The following is a 21,213-nucleotide window of genomic DNA, read 5'->3' on the forward strand; positions in this document are numbered from 1 at the left end:
GGACGTGGCAGGGACAGGAGGACTGGCATGGAGCACCTGTTGGGGCTGGTGGCAAGGCCGTATTGCTCTTGGCATCCCTTCCAGAAGGTATCCACCTCCTCTGGCATATCCAGAGTGCTGAAGAGCACTTGGAAGAGCAGATGCACAAAGAGGCGGGGGAAATACACCGTCACCGTATGTGGGACACAGGGCACCTGGAGGATGTTCCACATCACCACAGTTGCCTGCAAAGGACAAAGGCCCCGAGACAGCGCTCAGTGCCGAGGTGTCCGTGTGGCAGGGCCCCAGCACGGCAGGGAGAGGCCCAAAGAGACGCAGGGGGAGCACCGAGCCTGGTGCCCCTGTGGCTGCCCCTGGGCCAGGTTTCAGCCCAGCGCCTGAGGCAGGGAGATAAAGTAGGGGAAGGAGGATGGAGAGCTGCTGCAGAGGCGGCCTTGGGGCCAGCAAAGGCCAATTGCAGAAACTCACAGCCAGGACAAAGACACCCGTTTTGTCCCCATCGGAGGTGCCCGTGCTGTGCTCATGCCAGCTCCCCAGCACATCCAGGAGTACCAGCAGCGCAGGCTCGGAAGTCCTGGGCGAGCACATGATGCTCTTCCACATGGTCAGAGCAGCTCTGTGGGGTTAAAGCTCTGTCTCAGGGGGGTCTGGGACACAGCACTGTAGCCTGGGCAGCAGCGGGGACCTGAGCTGGCTGCCAGCTCTGCCTCTGCCCACTGCCACTGGCCAGCAGCAGCCAGCAGCCCAGCCCTGTGGGGACAGGCCCCTGAGGGGCAGCGAGGCAGCATGGCAGCAGGCTTGGGCACTGCCGTGCCAGGGCTGGCAAAGGGAGCAGCCAGAGGGCCCTGGAACTCTCTGTTGCTCAGACACCTGGCACAGGCTGCACAGGCTGATGGGCTGGGGAGCCCGGAGCCCTCTGGGCAGCTGGGCCCCATACCTGTCACAGGATGGGGCCACACGCAGCAGCGTCATTAGTACGTCAGCGGGCTGGGCTTCGGTGAGATCCAGCAGGGTCCTGTTCAGCCTGTGCTCAGCAAACTGATTGGCCATGAGCCACTGGTGGATGTACCTGACCATGGCGGGCACCTGGAGAAGGCACGGGGAGATTTGGAAAGCTGCCAGAGGGAGGAATGTGCCCAGCTTCCCCAGAGAAGTGCTTCCCTTCCCACCACGCTGCCATGGCCTCAAAGGCTCACAGGGACCAGCGGGCGTGGCTTGGGAGGCCAAGCAATTGCTGGGAGGATGAAACCCTGGCCAGAGGCTGCTTACTTGCTTTGGATTGGAAAAGCCCTCCTCTACCAGCATATCCAGCAGGGCAGCACTGGTCTTGGTTTTGAAGATGTGCGAGTATGCTCTGAGCCCAGTGCCCATGGTGCTGGTCTCTTCCTCCCGAATTCTCTTCATGAATTTGCAGACCAGCTGTAGGAGAAGGGCAAGAAGGCAGGGATGTTCCACGGAATGCTGCAAGTGCGGTGCTGGGCTGAGCGGTGACAGCAGGCCCAGCGCAGGTGGGGATGGCTGCAGGTACCTGCGCTGTTCTGCGGAAGAGGCCACGGGCGGGGTCCTGCTCTTGTGTCCGCTCCATGGCTGGAACTGGCAAAGAGTGAGCGCAGTCAGAGCTGAGGGGCTGCGGGAGAGGCCGGAGAACACAGCACAGCCCTGCGCTCCCCAGGCAGGGACAGCCCCGGGATGGCCCAAGGGATGGAGCACAGCTGCTGCGGGGTGTCTGCCCGGCCCCTCTTCTGTCCTGTCCATGGGCATGGCCCAGGGGATGGGATGGGATGCTACAGGAGGCCATGGGATGGGATGCCATGGGATAGGATGCCATGGGATGCAATGGCACCCAGCTGTCTGCAGGCACCAACCCTGTGGCCCCGCTCTGCCACTCACCCTCCTGCAGTGGCTTGAACGGCACCACCTCTTCAGTCTCCTGTGCTGGGGCAGCTCCAGGGCCTTCTTCCTCTTCCTCCACCCAGGCCAGCTTGGGCAATCTTGGGGGTCTCTGCTCCATGTCAGTGACTGGATTTGTGCTTACTTGCAGGAGAGATTTCTCGGAAAAGCTCCAAGTCAGCAAGTCCTGTGGTCGTGCCTGGAAAGCACCTTTAGGAGAGAAGCCTCAGGAAGGCTGCAGGACAGCAAGTCCTGCACTCTATTCTCGAGGGCTCCTGCCAAAAGGGCAGGGGACTTCTGTCAGGGATTGTGCTCTGGCCTCGAGGGCACCGGCAGCAGGGATGGGAGATGCCTCTGGGGCACCGAGTCCCACAGTCTGCCCTCGAGGGCACCTGCAGAAGAGAAGCCTTGGGAAGACCACTGGTCACCAAGTCCTTTGGTCTAGCCTTGAGGTCAGCTGCAGGAATAACACCTGGGAAAAGCTGCAGGTCAGACACGAACGAGTGCGCTGTGCGGGGGCTCCTCACAGCACCGCTCTGTCCCGTCCTGTCCCTTGGCGTGCTCCGAGCACTGTGGCGTGGTCTTGTCACCGCCAGCTCCTGTGTCACCACGTGTCACAAAGGGCCCTTGGACACCCGTTCCATGCCACGCTGACCGTGCTGCACCGTGTCACAAAGGGCCCCTGCACACACTGCCCCCTGCCCTGGGGCCGCCCCCAGCCCACCCAAAGTGGCCCAGCTTGGAAGGAATCCCTGGCCCCAAGTGTCTCAGACAGCCTGACAGGGTCTTTAGGAGCGGCTCAAACCATCAGCAAACGCTGCCCTGCTCTGCGGGCACAGGGCAGCAGAAGGAGCCCCCAGGGCTGCCGACGCAGCCGCGCTGGCAAGAGCACGGGACCTTCCACAGAAGCTGGCACGGCCTCCTTGGGACACGTCCCAGCTGGTGGCCATCCTGAACCCGCGGGTTTGACACGGACAAGGAGCGTGTGGGCCAGGGCACCAATGCTGCTCTGAGCCCTGGGGCCCGGGCAGCGCTGGCATCAGCAGCTGTGGCAGAGTCCCCCCCAAGCAGAGCTGCCACCCCCAGCCCTGGCAGCGCTGGTGCCCATCTCCTGCCCCAGAGACCCATGCCCCCGGGGGGCTTCTGTGCCACAGGGAGCCAAAGCCCACGTGCACTGGGGGCTGTGCTCCTCCTTGCAGGGGCTGTTGCCAGGAGCACCTGGAGCAACTGCTGGCAACACTTGGTCTCTGTCACAAGCTCTTACTCCATGCTGGAATTATTTTCTCATTGAAGTCATTTCTTTCAGCAGAAAAACACCTTCACAGCAAAGGCACAGAAGAAGCTGGCATTTAAGAATCCTCAGTTCAGGAAAGCTTTCCTTCCCATTGCTCAACTCCAGTAGCTCCAAAAAGTTGCAAACTTCCCAAATTCATTGGGATGGCCTGGGAAGGTGAAGAGTTGGAATTTTGCTTCCCATCTCAAAGCAGTGACTCATTTGTCTTAATGTCATCCACTGAGAGTCACTTTACAGAACATAACACTGCACAGAGGCAAAAAAAAGGGCCATTCTTTGGTTTGCAAATGGTTTTCTATGAAGGGATGATAATATCCTAATTCTCTTAAGGAATAAAAGCTCTCAGGAAATGCAAGTTCACTCCGTGTTACAAAAGTACCCAAACAAAGAAGTAGATGGCAAAGGGCTAATCCTCCCCCTGGTACAGATATCTCAGTGGCCAGTAAAGTCCAGCTCTCCCCTCTTGTTCCCTGCTGGAGAATCAGGACCATGAACAGGAAAAGTCACAGATGTTCTTTCTGCCCTCCCTAACCAAAGCTGTGCCAAACCACAGATGCTGCCTTCAAAGTGACTCCAATTCCAGGCAACACCTCTCACCTTCCACACAACTTTCTCCAACACCCCACCAACACCAACCCCCCAAACTCCCACACAGAATCCCTCAACACCCAGCCTGGACGCCCAGCTGTCCCTGTGCCTCCGCAGAGCTGTCCCAGCCTCCAGCAGACGCCCTGGTTCCCTGCACGTGCCGTGGGATGGCACTCAGGAGGATCTGCTCCAAGGCCTTCCCCGCTGGCAAGCTCAGGCTGCCAGGCCTGTGGCTCCTGGATCCCCCTTCCCAGCGAGCCTTCCTGGGCACGGCTGTTCCATTGGCACCTTGGCGCTCCGCTGGGACTGCTCCACTCAGCCAGCACTGCTGGCAAAGGATGGAGAGCAGCCTGGCAAGCTCTTTCTCCAGCTCCCTCTTCACTCCTGGGCGAGGTGGGACATTCCACAGGAAAGCAACTGCTGCCACAAGGAGCAGGGTGGCCTCAGGCCCCTTTGGCAATGAACAAGGCCCTTGTTTGACAGAAGGAAGCACAAGCAATTCGCATTAGCCAACAAGTACTTAGCACAGACACACAGGAGTGCTTGCACCAGTGAGCAGAAGAAAAACCTGGCAGGCCTGATTGACTGAGAGTGACTTGACAAAAAGCTTTAGACATGGTCTTCCAGCAGAACTAAGGGCAAGTACAGAATCAGCCCAGTGCAGGGAAGCCATGAGGAAGACTTTGTGCTGCTTCAGGGCATGGAGAGCGCTCCTGGCCAGCACCTGGACACCAGCTTCAAGTACAGGTATGTAAAACAATTTATTTCTAACCCCCTGCATATCAAATCACCTCAGCAATGTAAAGATGGATGGCATTTTTGATACAATTCCTACATCGACCCACTGAAATTTATACATGGTGGAGAAGCATTTTAGTGGGGTGCAGACTCCTGCTTTCCTGCCAGGTCAATAAAAGGGCTTTTGGCAGACAATGCATTTGTCTGCCAATTTCTTTGAATGAGGGAGACCCCTCAGGACTGCTATATCCTGAGGGAACATCATTGGCCTTGACCTGTAGGCACCTGCACAAGCTTAAAATCAGCTGCCTCAGCTTCCAGGACCTCTCTTGGCCAGCATCCTGACGTGGATACAGGACTGCTGCGAGGCACTGCTGGGACCCAGCGGGACAGGACCGGCTGTCTCGTGTCCACGTAGCACCCCTCACACAGCCAGGCTCATCCCAAAACCAGACAAACGTGTCAGCAGAGAGGAGCAAGGAGCACTGGGCTCCTCTCAGGGTATCTCAGCTGGGCTCGCTCCACAACTCGCCCCCATTTTAAGGCCTGCTGATGCCCAGCTGCCAGAAATGCCCACCTTGTTCTCTCCAGGATGCACAGGGATAGCCAATGAGCAGGACCCCTTGGCAGGCAAAGCTTCCAAGCCTTTTCTGAGGCCAGGGACACAGCAAGATCAGCCAAGACTCTCCATGCTGCCTGGCCCACCCAGCCCAGCTCTGTGCTGGCCCTGGGCCACAGCAGCTTCCTCCAAGCAAGAGGCAAATGCATATTGCCAAGAGTTGAAATGCAGCAGAAAGGGAAGATGAGAAAAGTGTGTGTGTAAAGGCCTTTTAATTCACAGCTCTCAAAGACAGCTTTGGGGCTCGTGGCTGGACAGAGATGCTCCTGCTCACACCTCTGCCCAAAGCAGGGGAACACACCCTGCTGCAGGTGCTTGGGTTGGTCTCCTCAGGTCCAGGCGGATGCCAAACCTGCTCTTCACAGCCTTCTCCCTTGCCCTGCCCCTGTGCCAAGTGCAATGGGCCTAAAGGACTGAAAGGAGCACAGGGAGCCCAAGAGGGACACTTGCACCTCCCTCACTGGGAGCTGCCTGGGAAGCACTTTCCTTGAGAAGCAAGCCCCTTTCCTCCAAAGGCATTTCCCCACATGTGAAGCTTTCCTGGGGAACACCAACACACTGTTAAGAAAAGCTGGCAAGGCTGAATGACTCCAGGTCCTTTCAGGACAGGCACTCCAGCTCTAGCTCACATCCCCCCAAGTGTGTGTCCAGTGGAGGTTCAGAGGTGCAGCCCCAGGCCCTCTGGAAACACAAGCTGCCCACTGCCTCTTCAGCTGCCTCAACTCCTGCCTGCGCTCACGGCAGCAAACCCAGGCTATTCCCGGCCAGAGCCCAGAGCCCTGTCCCCACAGCACGCTCTTGCCAGCCCCTTCCAGGACTCTCTGCTGTGCACGCAGCGCTTTTCATGCCCGCCCTCAACAGGCTTTGGAACGCAGAGCACAACCTGGCTGCCTCTGCCACCAGCACACCCAACACAGGCGGAGGAAGAAGCAGCAGGGGTTGTTTTGCATCCATGCCCAAGAGAAACTGGAAGGCTGCCCTCCCTCTGGTCTCACTTGGTTGGCTTTCTGACTGGGGCTGAGGCTGGGGCTGCCATTCCTTGGCTGTGGGGACCAGAACCACACCCGGGATCCCGGCACTGCCTGACAGAGCTCCGGGCACTGGCACGGTCGCGCGTCCGAGTCTCGGGCACCGTGCTGCTGCTTCATTTGCTCTCAGGCACACCCAAAGCTCTCTGTTAAGCCTGGATGGTCTCTGGTTGTGCCCTCTTCCTGATCCTGTGCAGGGATGGAGCACTGCTGGGCTTTCAGGAAGCTCTTCTTGAAACCCTCCAGCATTCCAAGCTCCTGTGCCCTCCGTGGATGCTTGCCATGGAATCCCTCACAGCTGGGTTCAGAACATCCTTGGCTTGGCTCTTCCAAAATCCAGGGGCTCCCGGGTGCTCAGCAAGATCTGTAACTCCACAGTGTTGTGGAACTGGGCCTTCAGCACAGGCACCTTTCCAGCCTGATCTGCCCTCGTTCCTCTGTGTCTGTGCACAAAACTCAGCGTGGAAGAGAACGGCAGGAGGGGCCTTGTGTGTCCCAGGGCTCCGGATTTGCATCGCTTCAGCTCCACAGAGATGCAGGTAAAGCACAGAAGCCAAAGTGTTTATTCATGGAAGGCAAAGCAAAGGGATGAGCTGGGAGGGAAGAAAGGGGATGGGCAGGGTCTGAGGGCTGGAGGGAGGGAGCTGTCAACAGGGAGGGGGAAGGCAGGAGCTATGGGAGCTTCCCACAGGCTCAGCTGTGCCAGTCATCAGCCGTGCCTGGAGCTCCAGCTGGTCTCCTCTGCTCTCCAGGTGGTCTTATCTTCCAAGGGATCTGGAGGTCTTCAGGAGACACTGGTTCTTCTGAGGCAGCAGATGAAAGTAGTTCTGCAGCTCTTCCCTGGAACATCGCCTGAACAACGGTGCTTACGTGGGAGGGGCTGTCGTTTTCACTCAGGGCTTGAAGGGCTGGAAGAGAGAGGAACAGAGCCACAGTCAGAACCTGGATCTGCAGGAATCCAAGGAGACCTTCCTGCCAGGGTGTAAGACTCTGCCCAAAATTGCTTTCTCATCTGCCTCATGATTGTCGTGAAAAAACTGAGACCACCGAAAGAGGATCCTACATCCTGGTTTGGTAGGGCTTGCCAAGGCCCCGGGACTGGAACTTGAGTTATTGTTCACAGGTGCGTTTGTCCACCTCATGCTACACTGCTGCCAGTGAAAGGACAAGGAGCACCTTGACCTTCCTCCGCCTGCATCGCGCTGTGACAATGGCCTGGAGTTTTCCAACCCCAAGCCTGGCTGGACTCTCTTCTGGAATTACCCTTTGGTGGTCTCCACAGAAGAGCCTTCATCTACTGGACAACCACCGTGGCAGATGGACTGAGATGGGAGAAGCCACTCCCTCCAAGACTGAGACATGAAACCCCTATATGGAAAAGACTCCTTTTCTCCTCAAGGACTAAAACCTGTAACCTGGGGGGGGAGGAGGGCACTGTGTGTGGGGGAGAACAGCTGATCAAACTGAGTTGTTTGCCTGCAGGCAGTGACCACTGAACCAGGGTCTGCCCCACTGCTGAGATCATAAGACAATTGTATCTTTTGCCCTCTCCTTCCCAACTTTCAATGGAAAATTCTAATAAAAACCCCTCGAGTCAGCTAGCTAACTCGAGATCTCCCCCAACGTGAAGGTGACTCCTCAACTGGACGTCAGCTGGACCCTGACTGGAATTACATCGCCTCTACATTGGTAGATATACTTATTCTTTCTCTCTTTTCCTTTTCTTTCCTTCAGGGTTTCTTTCTCTCTCTCTGTCTCTCTCTCTCTCTCTGTTTCTCTCTCTCTCTCTTCCCCAATATCCTACAATGCATTTGGCTGTGATCATTCAATAAAGTACACTGATTTTGATTGTTACTGCAAACCCCCTTGCCGTGTTGGTGTTTTGTACGCTGAGAGCAGATAACGAACAATCACAATCCTGTCCGTGAGGGTGGATCGTGACACCAGGCCATGCTGGCTGTGCCCAGAGCTGTGCCCAGAGCTGCCCATCACTGCTGCCTTTGGGAGCAGAGCAGGAGGGCAGCACATGTGCCCAGCCTGCAGCCAGCCAGGGCACATCCACCTCCTCAGCAGCTGCCCAGAGCAGGATGCTCCTGTGCTCGCTGCCATCTCCCAAAAGCTCTGATCCCACCCTGCCAAGCAGACAGGGACCCACCTCACGCCCTCCACGGCTGCAAGAAAAGCTGGTCCCAAACAATGTCCTCAGCCTTCTCCAAGGGCACGGCCCATCCACACCGCAGCTGCTCCCAAGCACTTCCCGATCCTGACTGGGCGTCCTAAAATGCTTCTCTACGAAAAAACAAACAACAAATTATTAAAAATGGATTACAGACAAAACTGGGAGAAGAGAAAAAAAAAGGTAAAAACTTGTATCGCTATCAGGGGCTTCAGGAAGGCCCAACCCCAACATGCTGGGGAAAAACCCACCCATGGGTGAGAGAAGCCCTTGCTATCTCCCTTCCCCCTGCACTGCCCCCCAAAATAACAGTGATCCCAAAGCACACAAGGGCAGTGGAACAGCCCAAGCCCTTCCTTGCCTGCACAGCAAAGCAGCCCCTGCACAGGTTCTGGAGTCCCACCTCTGCTCCCACCATGGGCGTTGGTTTGTGTCGGGCTGGCTGCCCCAGCCCCAGCCCCAGCCCGGGCCACGGTGGCTGCTGGGGGCTGTTGGCAGGGCCAGGAGCCCACTCCCATTTCGTAGCCAGCCCAGCCCATGCCCCCAGCCCTGCCAAAAGCAGCTGGGCAGCCGACTGAAGGATCAGCTGCATCCGCCCCAGCAAAGGGGGAACCTTTGCTTCCCAGCCAGGCTGGGCAATGCCCAAATCTGGGAGCATTTCCCCGGGTGTGGACTCATCTGCAAATTCGCTGGGGGGCCTGGCTTGGAAGAAGGTGCCAGAATCCAAGTCCATCATCTTCAGCTGGCCTGAAGCCAGGTGCAGGAAGAGGTTGTCATCCTTGATGCGCTCCTCGCTGGCTCCAGCAGCAGCTGCAGCCCCACCTGGTAGAGCTTCTCCAGGGGCTCCTACTCCTTGCCTGGGGTGAGACCAGGCTGTCAGGGTTCTGCCCAGGGCCCCAGCTGTCCGGGAACCAGGACAAGCAAAACCAGCTTGCATGGCGGCCACCAGTGCTGGGCAGAGCAGCTCAGCTCCAGCACAAGGGCTGCGTGTTCCCATCTGATGAGCCCTGGGCAGTGACACAGGCAGCACAAAAAGTCTGGGCTCCTTTGCTTCTGATTGCCAAGGCATGTGTGCAGCTCTGACTTACCAGGGCCCTGCATCAAAGGGGGCCTGTGGCTCTCTCCCTTCTTCTAGGGCAGATGAATATCCTGCATCCAAGGATGACACAACAGCTCTTCTAATGAGGGCCTTTCCACGTCCAGCATGGATAAACACCGCCGGATCAGATCTTGGCACTCTGGGCACAGAAACCAGAAACCGCCGGTCAGCTGAAGAAGGCTCCTGTTGCCTTTGCCCCACTATTCCCGTGCCCAGGCCACGCTAGAGGTGCTCAGACTGGGCCTAAGCTTTCCCATCGATTCCCTGTTTTGGAGGAGAGCAGGAGAGCAGGACATGTGCCACCTCCTCAGCAGCTGCCAGAGCGGGATGCTGACGAGCCCGCTGCTGTCTCCCAGCACTGGCATTCCCCCCGTGCCCAGAGAAGAGGATGCACCTGGAGAGAGCCGTTGTGGCAGCCAGAGCTGCTGGTCCCAGCTGATCTTCTGGCCCCTCCTGAAAGGGTGCTCCCCGCAGACCATCTGGTGCAGCACGATGCCCAGGCTCCAGATGGTAGCTGGCTTGCCGTAGTACCAGCCAAAGTGGGTCCATTCCCGGGGGGCTGTATGAGCGTGTTCCTATGGAATACAGATGGAGTTCAGCAGGGGGATGCTGCTGCTCCCAGAGCCTGGCCCCAGCATCCCTGGGCGTCCGGGGGCTGCCCCAGTGGCACACAGGGTGACCACTGCCCTCTCACCAGCACCTGGGACTTGTGTCATGACTTGGGGTTGGAAGAGAAGCCACTGGTGTTGGAAGAGGGCAGCGGAAGCCCTGGCTAGGCCCGACCATGGCAAAAACCCACTCAGTGCTGGGGGAAAAACCATGCCTTCATCCACCCTGCCTGCATTGCCCCAAAAACATTAGGAACCCATAGAAAACCAGGTGAGTGGAGCATTCCAAGCCCTTTCTCACCTGCACACCAAACTGCCTGCGGCACAGGTTCTGGACTCCCCCCCTCTCTGCTATCCCCACCCACGGCTGTTTTTGTTGGGCTGGCTGCTCCAGCCCCAGCCCCAGTCCTGGGCACAGTGGTGGGCAAAGGCTGCCAGCAGGGCTGGAAGCTGCCTCCCCACCCAGCCCTTCTCAAAAGCAACTTGGCTGAAATGTCAGTGCCATGAAGGGCAGCAAAAGGGAGAATCCCTGCTGCCACACCCAGCTTGGGCTGTGAGATGTTGGGCCATGAGATGCTGGGACCAGGAGCACACCCCTGCGTGGGCTCACCTGCAAAGTGAATGTAGGCTGTGTCTTGCAGGTAGGTGCCACAGCCAAAGTCAATCAGTTTGGCCTGCCCGGTGGCCAGGTCAACCAGGATGTTGCCTGGTTTGATGTCGCGGTGCAGGACCCCGCAGCTGGTGCAGTGCCGCACGGCCTCCAGCACCTGGCGGAACAGCTCCCGCGCCACCTCCTCGCACAGGAAGCCCCGGGCCCGAATGAAATGCTGCAGGTCCTGACACTGCTCCGGGCGCTCCAGCACCATCACGATGTCGTTGGGGAATTCACACCACTCCAGCAGCTGGATGATCCCAGGGAAGCCAGCGGACACCTTGGCCAGCAGCACGATCTCCAGCGGTGCGCTGGTGCCGTCGGGCTGCGGGAGGAGCACGATGCCGTCAGTGGGGCCGATGCCGTGCCAGAAGTGGGGAAGCCCTCTCCCAGCCCGGGATGCTCTGCGCCCTGCGCTGGCCCCACGCACGCTCTCGCTCCAGGCGTCCCAAAGGCTCCCACCCTGCCGGGCCTCGGCTCATCCCCGCCCGGCACGGCCCGGCTTCTGCCGCTGGCCCCGCTCACTCACCAGCTCGCCCCAGTGCTGCACGCGCTTCCGCGGCACCCTTTTGATGGCCACCTGCAAGCCAAGGGCAGCAGCGGGATCAGCTCGCCGTCCGCCCTGCCCACACCCAGCATCCTTCTCCTCCTCCTCCTCCTCCCTTGCCCGTCGCCGGCCCCGCCGCTCAACGGGGGCGCCGTCCGAGAGCCGCGTGGCCGCGAAGACGCTGCCGAAGCCGCCGCGCCCCAGCAGCGAGCCCAGCCGGTACTGCTCCTTCAGGCCCCGCTGCGCCTTCCCTGCGGGCGGGGACGCGGCTGTCAGCGCTCGGCCCGGGGCCAGCACCGGCCCCCGAGCGCCCCTCAAGCGCCCCGGGCCGGCCATCGCCAGCCCTTCGCTCCCTGACACGGGACAGCGGCGGCTCGGGGGCCGGCGGCCGCGCTGCCGAGCGGCGGAGCTCGGGCCGGGGAAGCTGCAGCGGAGGCGGCGGCAGCGGCCGCGCCGCCTGTGTCCTCCGCGGGCCCCGGGAGGAGCCGGGCCGGGGCCGGGGCCGTGGTCGGGGCCGGGGCCGGGGTCGGGGCCGGGGCCGGGGTCGGGTCTGGACCCTGCGTCGGGGCCGGGGCCGGGGCCGGGCTCGGGCCAGGCGGAGCCAAAGGGCGGCGATGCCGCCCCAGCCCCAGGCACTGATGCCCGCCCAGCAGCGCCACCGCCAGCACGGCCAGAGCCGCACGGAGGCGAGACCGCGGCGGGACGCCCGGGGCCGGGGCCGGGGCCGGGGCAGCCCCGCCCGGGGCCGGGGGCGGGCCGGGGGCATGGCCCGGGCCGGCAGGGGGAGAGGGAGGCGGGGAGAGGAGAGGGACGCCGCGAGACGGACACCGAGAGAAGGGTGCCCGACAGCGGGAGAGGGACAGAAAGAGAAAAAGAGAAAGAGAGAAAAAGTGTTGTAGAGTCGCTGCTTTTGCTGCCGCCGCTTCCGCTGCTGCTGCTGCCGCCGCTGCCGCCGCTGCAACTGAAGCCCCGGGGCCGTTTGTCCGCGTGTCCGTTCCCCGCTCGCCCCACGAGCCCCACGGCCGAGCCCCGCGCGCCCCGGGACAGCCCCTTGCTCTGTCCAAACACGGCAGCTTTGCAGCCTTGAGCCCACATGCAGAGCCCTGACTCCCGCACACTGGCACAGCAATCCCCTCGCTGCCTGCTCTGCATTGGCCTTGCTGAGCCTCAAACACTGTCGGGCACATTCCCTTGCTGGAGGATTTCTGCCTGAGCCAAGCACTGCCCTTACATCGCCAGTGTTGCTTTCCAGTGAGAACAGGGGAAGGCAAACTGTGTGTGGCTCCAGGTATTTTAGAGTGTCTAAAACTCGCCAAGTCACTGATGTTAGAGGTGATGTGCATTTGGAATGAATGGGATGGAGAAGCAGTGCAAGATGGAAAAGGGGAGCATAGAAATAAATAAAACATCTTGGATTCTTTCTTTCCATTCTCATTTCATTTCCTAAAAGCTGTTTCACTTTTCCCAGAAGCTTCTCCTGTCTGCTTATCTCAAGAACCTCTCATGCAGAACAAGGGCCAGCTTCTGTCCCAAGATTTGCCAGCAGCTGCAGCTTCTCTTGGCTTTCCACACTGCACTGTGTGCACAGCAGGACTTTTGCAGCAAAGCAGGAGAAATGTTTGGAGCACTTGACAGTCCCTTTCTTTTCCTGCTGGGCTGGGGAGTTGTGCCACTGGTGAAGTTTTCCTTGAGACTGTTTGTGCTGGTTTAGGACCCAGCAGGGGGAGAGAGAGGCCGGGAGAGGAGGGGACACTGGTAAAGGGAGACCAGGACAGGGTGCGGGACTGCAGGAGTGGGAGAGGACAAGCAAGAGGGAGTTAATAAAGTCGCTTCCTTCACTGCTTTCGCTGCTGCTGCTTCTCCACAGTCCTGTTTGCTCTTTCCAAGCGCCTTTCCTGGAGAACCAGGTGCAGCTTCTGTCACCAGATGTGTCACCAACTGCAGCTTCTCTTGTTTTCCACACCGTGCAGGCAGCAGGGTCTTGCAGCAAAGCAGGACAAATATTTAAAAAACTTTACAGCTTGTTCTTTCTGTTCCTTGTGGGCTGGGGAGTTTCGGCATTGGTCAAATTTTCATTGTTACTGTTCTACCCTAAGAAAACATGACAGGCTCCCAGGAATTGTCAGGGAATGCAAGCCTGAGTGAATGCAGAGAAAGAATCTCCAGAGCCTGCAGCCAGAAGAGGAGAGTTGTGTGATAATCATTCCATCATGCCCATGGACAGCTTGAAAGTGATCTAGAAGATGTAAATGGGCTGGCAGGGGGAGTTTGTTTCTGTGTTGAGTTCAGATGCTTCTACATCTCATGCACTGATATAAATCAAGAGCACAATCAGTTCACGAAAAGCAAGGCTGGGTGCTGTGTGGCAGGAGCAGGAGGTTTGGGCATCAGGACATTCCGCAATGGGCGGCCGTGCCCGGGGCTCTGGGCCTGGCCCCGCGTGCGCTGAGCTCCCGACACTGCGGGAGCTCCCCGGGCTGGGCTCAGCTTCCCGCTGGGACTGGGCAGCAGGCTGGGCTGCAGCTGGGATCAGCAGCAGCTGCAAATACCTCTGGGCATCTCCTTTTTCTGCTGCTGCTCAGAAGAAGCAGTGAAGGGAGTCTAGAAGTTCTGTTATTTCTTTCTCTGGATGGATTTTTTCATTTCATGTGACACTCCACAGGCAATTTTTTAGATGGCCTCTGTCAGGTGATTCTATTTCAGCAGCAGCAGCAACAAGGATGTGTTTGAGCACTGCAAATGTGGCCTGTGTGGCTTTAATTCTCCTTGACTTTGTGCTCAGGGACTTGAGAGCATTTCAAGATCTGCTAATCATGATGCCTGTGACAAAAAGCTTTAATTCCCCATCTCAAAAGCACTCTCAGTAGCACTGATCAAAAAAAGCAATTGCAGTTTTACAGATAAAATTCAAATGGCAAGCAGAAGGGGGACAGGAGCAGTCAGGATCTCCAATTCTCAAGGCAAAGGCACCAGCAGCCTGCTGCTGTCAGCTCAGGGTGAGTAAAAGAGTGCTGAAAACAGCGCTGGAAGCGGATCCTTTCTTTCCCTGAAGGCTGGGTCAGGGCAGCACAGGCGGGCCCTGAGGAGTCAGGGCTGTGTGTGGGTGCTTGCTGCTCTAGTCCAGAACTGAGCTGGAAAAAGCCCTTGTGAGCCGAGGCAGGAGCAGGTGGGAAGGGGCCGGCGCTGCTGCTGCTGCTGCCCGGGAGCCCCGGCTGGGCCGGGCCGGCGCCCCCTGCGCTGCGGCTGCTGCTGCTGCCAGAGCCGGGCGGGACTCGGGGACAGGGAACGGGCTCGGGGGGACAGCAAAGGCCTGGGGGCTGCAGGGATGGTGGCGCTGGGGCCAGCGCCAGCACCGAGCTTCAGCCCGCAATGAACCCAGAGGGGAACGCTGGGGAAAGGCTCCATTTCAGCCTTTCTTTACTGCTCGCTGTGAAGGGACCAAAATCAAAGGAGAACAAGCAGGGCCCGAGCCGTCTCCTTTGGGAGGAGCCCCACGCCTGGGGCTGTGAGGGGCCATGAGCGGCTGTGAGGGGCTGTGAGGGGCCATGAGCTGTGAAGGGTCATGAGGGGCCATGAGGGGACTTGAGGGGCCATGAGGGGCTCTGAGGGGCCATGAAGGGCTATTAGGGACCTTGTGGGGAAAAGGGTCTGTGAGAGGCTGTGGGAGGCCAGGCACCTCATGGAACCACGGGTCAGTTATGACACTGCGGAACCAAGGAGGCTGTTGCTGAGCGTATGGAAGCTCATGGAACCAAAAGTCCACTGTGCCATTGTGGGACCTCATGGAACCATGGAGAACATTACAACTGCTTGGGACCCTTTGGAACCAAGGGGCCACTGTGACACTGCAGGGCTCCGTGGAACTAAGAACTCGTGTACCAGTGAGAAGCCCAGTGGAATCAAGGGGCCATTCCATATTTCAGGGCCTCATGGAAGCAAGGTGCCCTTGGGACTCTGCAGGGCCTCATGGAATCCTGGAGTGGTGCAGCCTGAGTTGCTGCTAGGAAAGTCCAGGGTAAAGAAGCAAAAAGGGCCTTTGCATAATATCCACAGATGTTAATTCAGCCGCCCAGTAAGATGTTCAGGGCCCAAGGCACACACACATTCAGGGTCCAGCTTTCTCTCCCCTCAGGGGAACTCGGGCTGCGCCTGCTCTGGGGGCAGTACCAAGAGTGCCAGTCAGGCAATAGGGAGGGATTGTCCCAGGGACACAGGAGCGAGGGAAGGAGCCAATAGGGTCAAACAGCTTGGAGGGAAGCTGCTTTGTCTCCCGAACTTAGGGGATGCCCCCCAGGGCCTCCAGACTGGAGACCATCCTGACACTTTGAGGCCTCGTTGAATCAAGGGGCTCTGCAGGGCCTTGTGGAAGCAAGGAGCCATTGTGACACTGCAGGGCCTCATGGAAGCAATGGCACCATTCTGGCACTCTGAGTGCCCATGGCACCAAGGGGCCAGTGTGACACCGCAGGGCCTCATAGAGCCAAGGCAACCACTGTGACACTGTGAGGTCTCATGGCAGCAGGGGGCCATTGTGACACTGTGGGTCCCCATGGAAGCAAGGGGCCAGTGTGACACAGCCAGGCCATGTAGAACCAAGGAGCCATTGTGATTCTGGGGAGCCCAATAGAACCAAGGGACCATTGTGAGACACGGCAAGGCCTCATGGAAGCAAGGGGCCATTGTGCCCCTGTGGAGCCAAGGAGACCATTGTTATATCACTGGGCCTCATGGAAACAAAGATCTCTTGTGATACTACGGGGCCTCATGGGACCAAGGGGCAATTGTGATGCTGCAGGGCCCCAAGGATCCAAGAACATGGATCTGGTCTGCTTGGCTTGGCTTGACTGGTCCAGCTTGGACCAGGACATGTTGAGGGTTGCTTCTCATCAGCCCCTAAAACTCTGGAGTTCTGTGCTTTCCTTCCTGTGGGAAAGAACTCTCCCACTCCTCCAGGGTTTCATGGCCAATATTGGGATTCTACCTCCATATTTGATTACATCCAAAGATTGTTCCCATATGAAACCTACCAGCAAAGACAGCTCTGGATGGCCTTGGCATCTTGGGGGCCACCTCCTACCTGCCTTCAAAACACTGGAGGGATGTGCTTTTCTTTCCATCGGAAAAAACATCTTTGAAGTCCAGGTGTCTATGGCCAAAATTGGGAATCTGCCTCCAAAATTCCTTCTATCCAAGGATGGCTCCCAGACAAAAGCTGCCAGGGCTGTCTAGGTTCCCTTGGCTTCCTGAGGGCCAGCTCTCATCTGCCTGTGAAACACTGGGGCTCTGTACTTTCTTTCCTATGGAAAAGAACTGTCATTCTGCTCCAGGCACCCATGGACAAAAGTGGGGTTGGTTAGGCTTCCCAAATTCCCTCTATCCAAGGATTGCTCCCAGACAAAAGCTGCCAAGACAAAGAGGTCTGGCTGGCCTTGGCCTCCTTGGGGCTGCTTTTAATCTGCCTTTGAAAAACTGAGGCACTGCCTTTTCCTTCCTGTGGAGAAGAACTGTCATTCTGGTCCAGGAACCCATGGCTGCAATGGAATTCCACCCCCAAAACTCCCCACATGTCCAAGGGTTGCAAGGACAGAGAGCTCTGGCTTGCCTTGGCCTCTGGTGACTGCCTCTGTTTGGGGACAGAGGAGCTCTGTGCTCAGTGGGGTGGAGACTGAGGACAGCAGACGAGAGCCGTGGGAGGGATTGAAGGGCAGTTTCAGAGATGGTGGATCCTTTTGACAGAATAGAAAACAGGGAGGAAAAAAAAATTAATGTAAATTGCAGCTGGGGAGGTCCAGACTGGCCACAAGGAGAAAGGAATTTCTCTGCCAGGGAAGGGCTGTGGTGCAACACATGCCCCAGAAGGAGTCTGGGCCAGCCCAAGGCTTTGTGTGGGCAGGCAGAGGCAGGCAGGAGGCAGAGCTGTCAGCAATGAAGGGGCCAGCCAGGTGGGGCAGCCGGGGGATGAGGACAGCCTGCAGGGACAGAGGAGCAGGGCAGGGACACCGTGGGACAGCCTGGGCTGCAGAGGGCACAGGGATGGGCAGCAGCTGCAGGGCCCTGACCGAGCCAACTTGTGCAGCACTTTGGCCATGGCTGCTGGCCCTGGGCCTGAGGCCACGAGGGGACAAGTGACCCTTGCAGCGCTGGGGCCTCATTGCCTCCTTGTCCCTGCTCAGCAGCCTGGCAGGGGCCGCCCCATGGCCCTGCCCTTGGCATTGCCCATCCCCACATGCCAGTGCCCATCCCGGGAAGAGCCCTGAGCAAGGAGGGAGGGACAGGATCTGCCTTGCCAGGGGCTGGGGCTCAGGCCTTGGCCCTTTGCATTCCTGAAACACATCCAGCTTTGCTCAGCACCAGGGACACCTTTCCCTTGCTTGTCCCCAGCTGCCATCACTGCCTCCAGTGTTCTGCTCGAACTGGAGCCTGGGGACACTTTCTCAGTGGGACTTATTAAAACTTCAAGAAACTTTGGAGTTTTAATTTGACTTTGAGTTCTTGAGAAGTTTTTTGAAGACACTCTCAGGGAATGAATCTGATGTAATCAACAGCAAAGCCCCAGGAGGGTCATTAAAGTCCTTGTGCTGTGTCTGTGCTGCTGAGCTGGGCCGGGCTGCTGGCACAGAGGCAGCTCCTGGCAACCTGAAGAAGAAGAGCTCTTCTGAAGAAGAGCTTCAAAAAGACATTTCTCCTGAGGAGCAGCTCCTCTCCCAGCCCAGCAGGGCTGAGGGCACTGCCTGCAGGAACCTGAGAGCAGTGAAGCAGACAGAGGCTCAAAGCAGCTGCAAGGACAATTCTGAGCTCATTCAGGGAGAAATCTTCCAGCACTTCTGGCACAGTCAGTCTCTGGCTGCTGGGATCTGCTGAAGCTGAGCCAGGACAGCACTGATGTGACTGTAAGGATGGCTCTGCTGCCGTTGCTGCTTTGGGGGAGGATGTGCTGCAGAGCAGGGCTGCCCTGGGCACCGTCAGAGGGACAGGGCAGGACGGCTCCTGCTGCCAGGGACGGCTGCAGGGGGTGAAGCTGGGGCTGCAGCCAGGGCTGCCCAGGGCTGTCCTGCAGAGCAGCTCCTGCAGCCCTCAGGGCTCTTGGCCAGCCCAGGGCATGTGCCACCTGCCAGGGGCAGCTCTCAGCCTGCCTGGCAGCTCCCCATGGACGCTGCAGGGCAGCTGTGGGTGCAAGGAGTGACTCCTGCTAGTGACTGCTGCTCTGGAGAGGGTGCTGTGTGCGCCAGGGATGCTCAGAGCTCCAGATCATGCCCGCTCATTTCTGAGGGGACTTGTCATGAGCCTATTCAGGGCAGGAGTTTCCTGCTTGGGTCTCTGCTTTCCTGATTCTCTGCTCCCACTTTTCCCTGGCTCAGCTTGGTGGCAATGGAAACTCAGCTGTGCAGGGCAGAGCAGGGGCTGAGGCTCTTGAACCATCACACTGAGGGTTCCTGGGAAGCTCAGCAAGTGCCTGCACCTGCCCAGGCTCCAGATCCATGCAGCATCAGCCTTCCAGGGTGCCCAGGCTGGGGGAGCTGTTCTTTAATCCCTGCAGGGCCGAGCAGCTGCAGGGCAGAGCTGGCCCAGGGGCTGGGCTGGGCTCTGGCAGCTCTGGCAGGGAAGGAGCCCAGGGCCAAAGGAGCAGCTCGGGCTGGGACAGCTCCAGCAGCAGAGCCGTGGGCAGGGAGGGAGGGAGGCAGTGCTGAGGGAAGCCCTGCTGCAGGGCACCTGTGGCACCTGCCGGCCCTGCCCTGCCGGGCAGACACTGCCCTGAGCAGTGCAGCTCTTGTGTCCCCTCCCAGCCAGCAGAGCCCTCAGCCCGGGGGCTCGGGGCCCTCAGTCCCTCCTGGGCCGGCAGAGCAGCACCAGAGATGAAGGGCATCTCTCCAGCCATGTGCCCATTCCCTGCTGACCAGGGCCTGAGGGCCACTGTCCTGCCCTGGTGCTGCCTGGCAGGGGCTGGGCAGGGCTGGGCAGGGAAAGGCTTTTCCTCAGGCCCGGCTCTCTCTCTCCTTGCCTTGCCCAGGTGCTCCTGGCAGTGCTGAGGGGCTCTCTGGAATGGCAGCTCCAGCTGCAGGGTCAGGCCCAGCCCTTGGGCTCCTCCTGTGCAGGCTGAGCACAGCACTGGGGTGTCCCAGCTCCCTGTGCCTGGGGAGCTCTGGGCAGGGCAGCCTGGGAGGCTGGCAATGAGCCGACCCTCCTCAAGCAGTGCCATGGACAGGAGCCTTGGTGTGTCCCCGGGATGCCATCCAAGCTGTGAGCTGCCTCCAGGGACACTGGGGGACAGGAGTGTCCTTGGCCAGGAGTGGGGCTGAGACTCTGAGACAGGCTGAGCCACTTTGCTCTGCTGTGGGTGCCTCTGCTCTCAGCTGTGTCAGGCTGATTTTCAGGGGAACCCAGGGACTGCCCTGGATCTCAGAAGGGGCAGCTGGGGACAGATGGAGCGACAGAGCAGCTCCCCTCAGCCTTCCCTGAGGTACAGCCAAGGCTCTTGCATTGCACAGTTCTCCCTGGGCACAGCAGGAAACCCTCTCAAACTGCCTTTGGCCATCATGGCTCCTTAGCCCTGGGACAGGAGATGCTTCCCAGCTCCTCAGCCTCAGGAGCAGTTTGGGCTGATGAAATCCAGCCCCAGGCCTGGCCCCTGTCCCCATTCCCATGACCTCAGTGCTGCACAGCAGAGCTGACCCCTCGGTGTCCATGGGCAGAGCCCCTGCTCATCACAGCAGCGGGGCCAGATCCCAGCAGAGCTCCAGGCACGGGGCTGAAGGAAGGGCTCTGAGAAAAGGAAAATTGGGCTGAACAGAGAGGCAGGGGCAGGGCTGGGAGAAAGGGCTGGGACATTGCTCAGGAAAGTCTCCTCTGACTTCTCACGGTGTCCTCCCTGAACAGCTCCCCATGGCCAGAGACAGCAAATGTCCAACAGCAGCTCCATCAGCCACCTCCTCCTGCTGGCACTGGCAGACAGGCGGCAGCTGCAGCTCCTGCACTTCTGCCTCTTGCTGGGCATCTCCCTGGCTGCCCTCCTGGGCAACGGCCTCATCATCAGCGCCGTAGCCTGCGGCCACCACCTGCACACGCCCATGTTCTTCTTCCTGCTCAACCTGGCCCTCAGCGACCTGGGCTCCATCTGCACCACTGTCCCCAAAGCCATGCACAATTCCCTCTGGGACACCAGCACCATCTCCTACTCAGCATGTGCTGCACAGCTCTTTTTCTTTCTGTTCTTCATTGGAGCAGAGTTTTATCTCCTGACCGTCATGTGCTACGACCGCTACGTGTCCATCTGCAAAGCCCTGCACTACGGGACCCTCCTGGGCAGCAGTGCTTGTGCCCACATGGCAGCAGCTGCCTGGGCCAGTGCCTTTCTCACTGTTCTCATGCACACGGCCAGTACATTTTCCCTGCCCCTGTGCCATGGCAATGCCCTGGGCCAGTTCTTCTGTGAAATCCCACACATCCTCAAGCTCTCCTGCTCACACTCAAACCTCAGGGAACTTGGGCTTCTTGCTGTTAGCTCCTGTTTAGCACTGGGTTGTTTTGTGTTCATTGTTTTCTCCTATGTGCAGATCTTCAGGGCCGTGCTGAGGATCCCCTCTGAGCAGGGATGGCACAAAGCCTTTTCCACCTGCCTCCCTCACCTGGCTGTGCTCTCCCTGTTCCTCAGCACTATCATATTTTCTGAACTGAAGCCGCCCTCCATCTCCTCCCCATCCCTGGATCTGGCCCTGTCAGTTCTGTACTCAGTGGTGCCTCCAGCCCTGAACCCCCTCATCTACAGCCTGAGGAACCGGGAGCTCAAGGCTGCAGTGTGAACACTGATCACTGGATGGTTTCATGAACATTAAACTGCTTGCCAATTTTTGCCAGTTATGTGGAATTAAAGTAATCTTTGATCTTTTTTGTGTGGTTGTGTGTTCTTTTGCTTAGTTTTATTCACTAAATCTTGTCCACAAAGAAAGGTCATTGTTTGTGCCATTTCTCATTCTGTT

General features: G+C 58.7%; 1 protein-coding gene and 2 pseudogenes across 1 annotated transcript; 1 reads left to right on the top strand and 2 right to left on the bottom strand.

The window, feature by feature from the left end:
- The window catches only part of LOC119696322, a 2,199,709-nt pseudogene that overhangs the window by 1,484,879 nt on the left and 693,617 nt on the right, over positions 1 to 21,213 (bottom strand).
- The window catches only part of LOC119696323, a 1,148,804-nt pseudogene that overhangs the window by 485,607 nt on the left and 641,984 nt on the right, over positions 1 to 21,213 (top strand).
- On the bottom strand, positions 9,633 to 11,575 carry LOC119696245 (serine/threonine-protein kinase pim-1-like). The gene is given in 5 exon segments (XM_038125968.1): positions 9,633 to 9,983; positions 9,985 to 10,007; positions 10,651 to 11,017; positions 11,222 to 11,272; positions 11,384 to 11,575. Coding segments are annotated over 5 exon segments (984 nt in total).

Source organism: Motacilla alba, unplaced genomic scaffold (genome assembly GCF_015832195.1).
Source record: "Motacilla alba alba isolate MOTALB_02 unplaced genomic scaffold, Motacilla_alba_V1.0_pri HiC_scaffold_28, whole genome shotgun sequence".
NCBI lineage: Eukaryota > Metazoa > Chordata > Aves > Passeriformes > Motacillidae > Motacilla > Motacilla alba.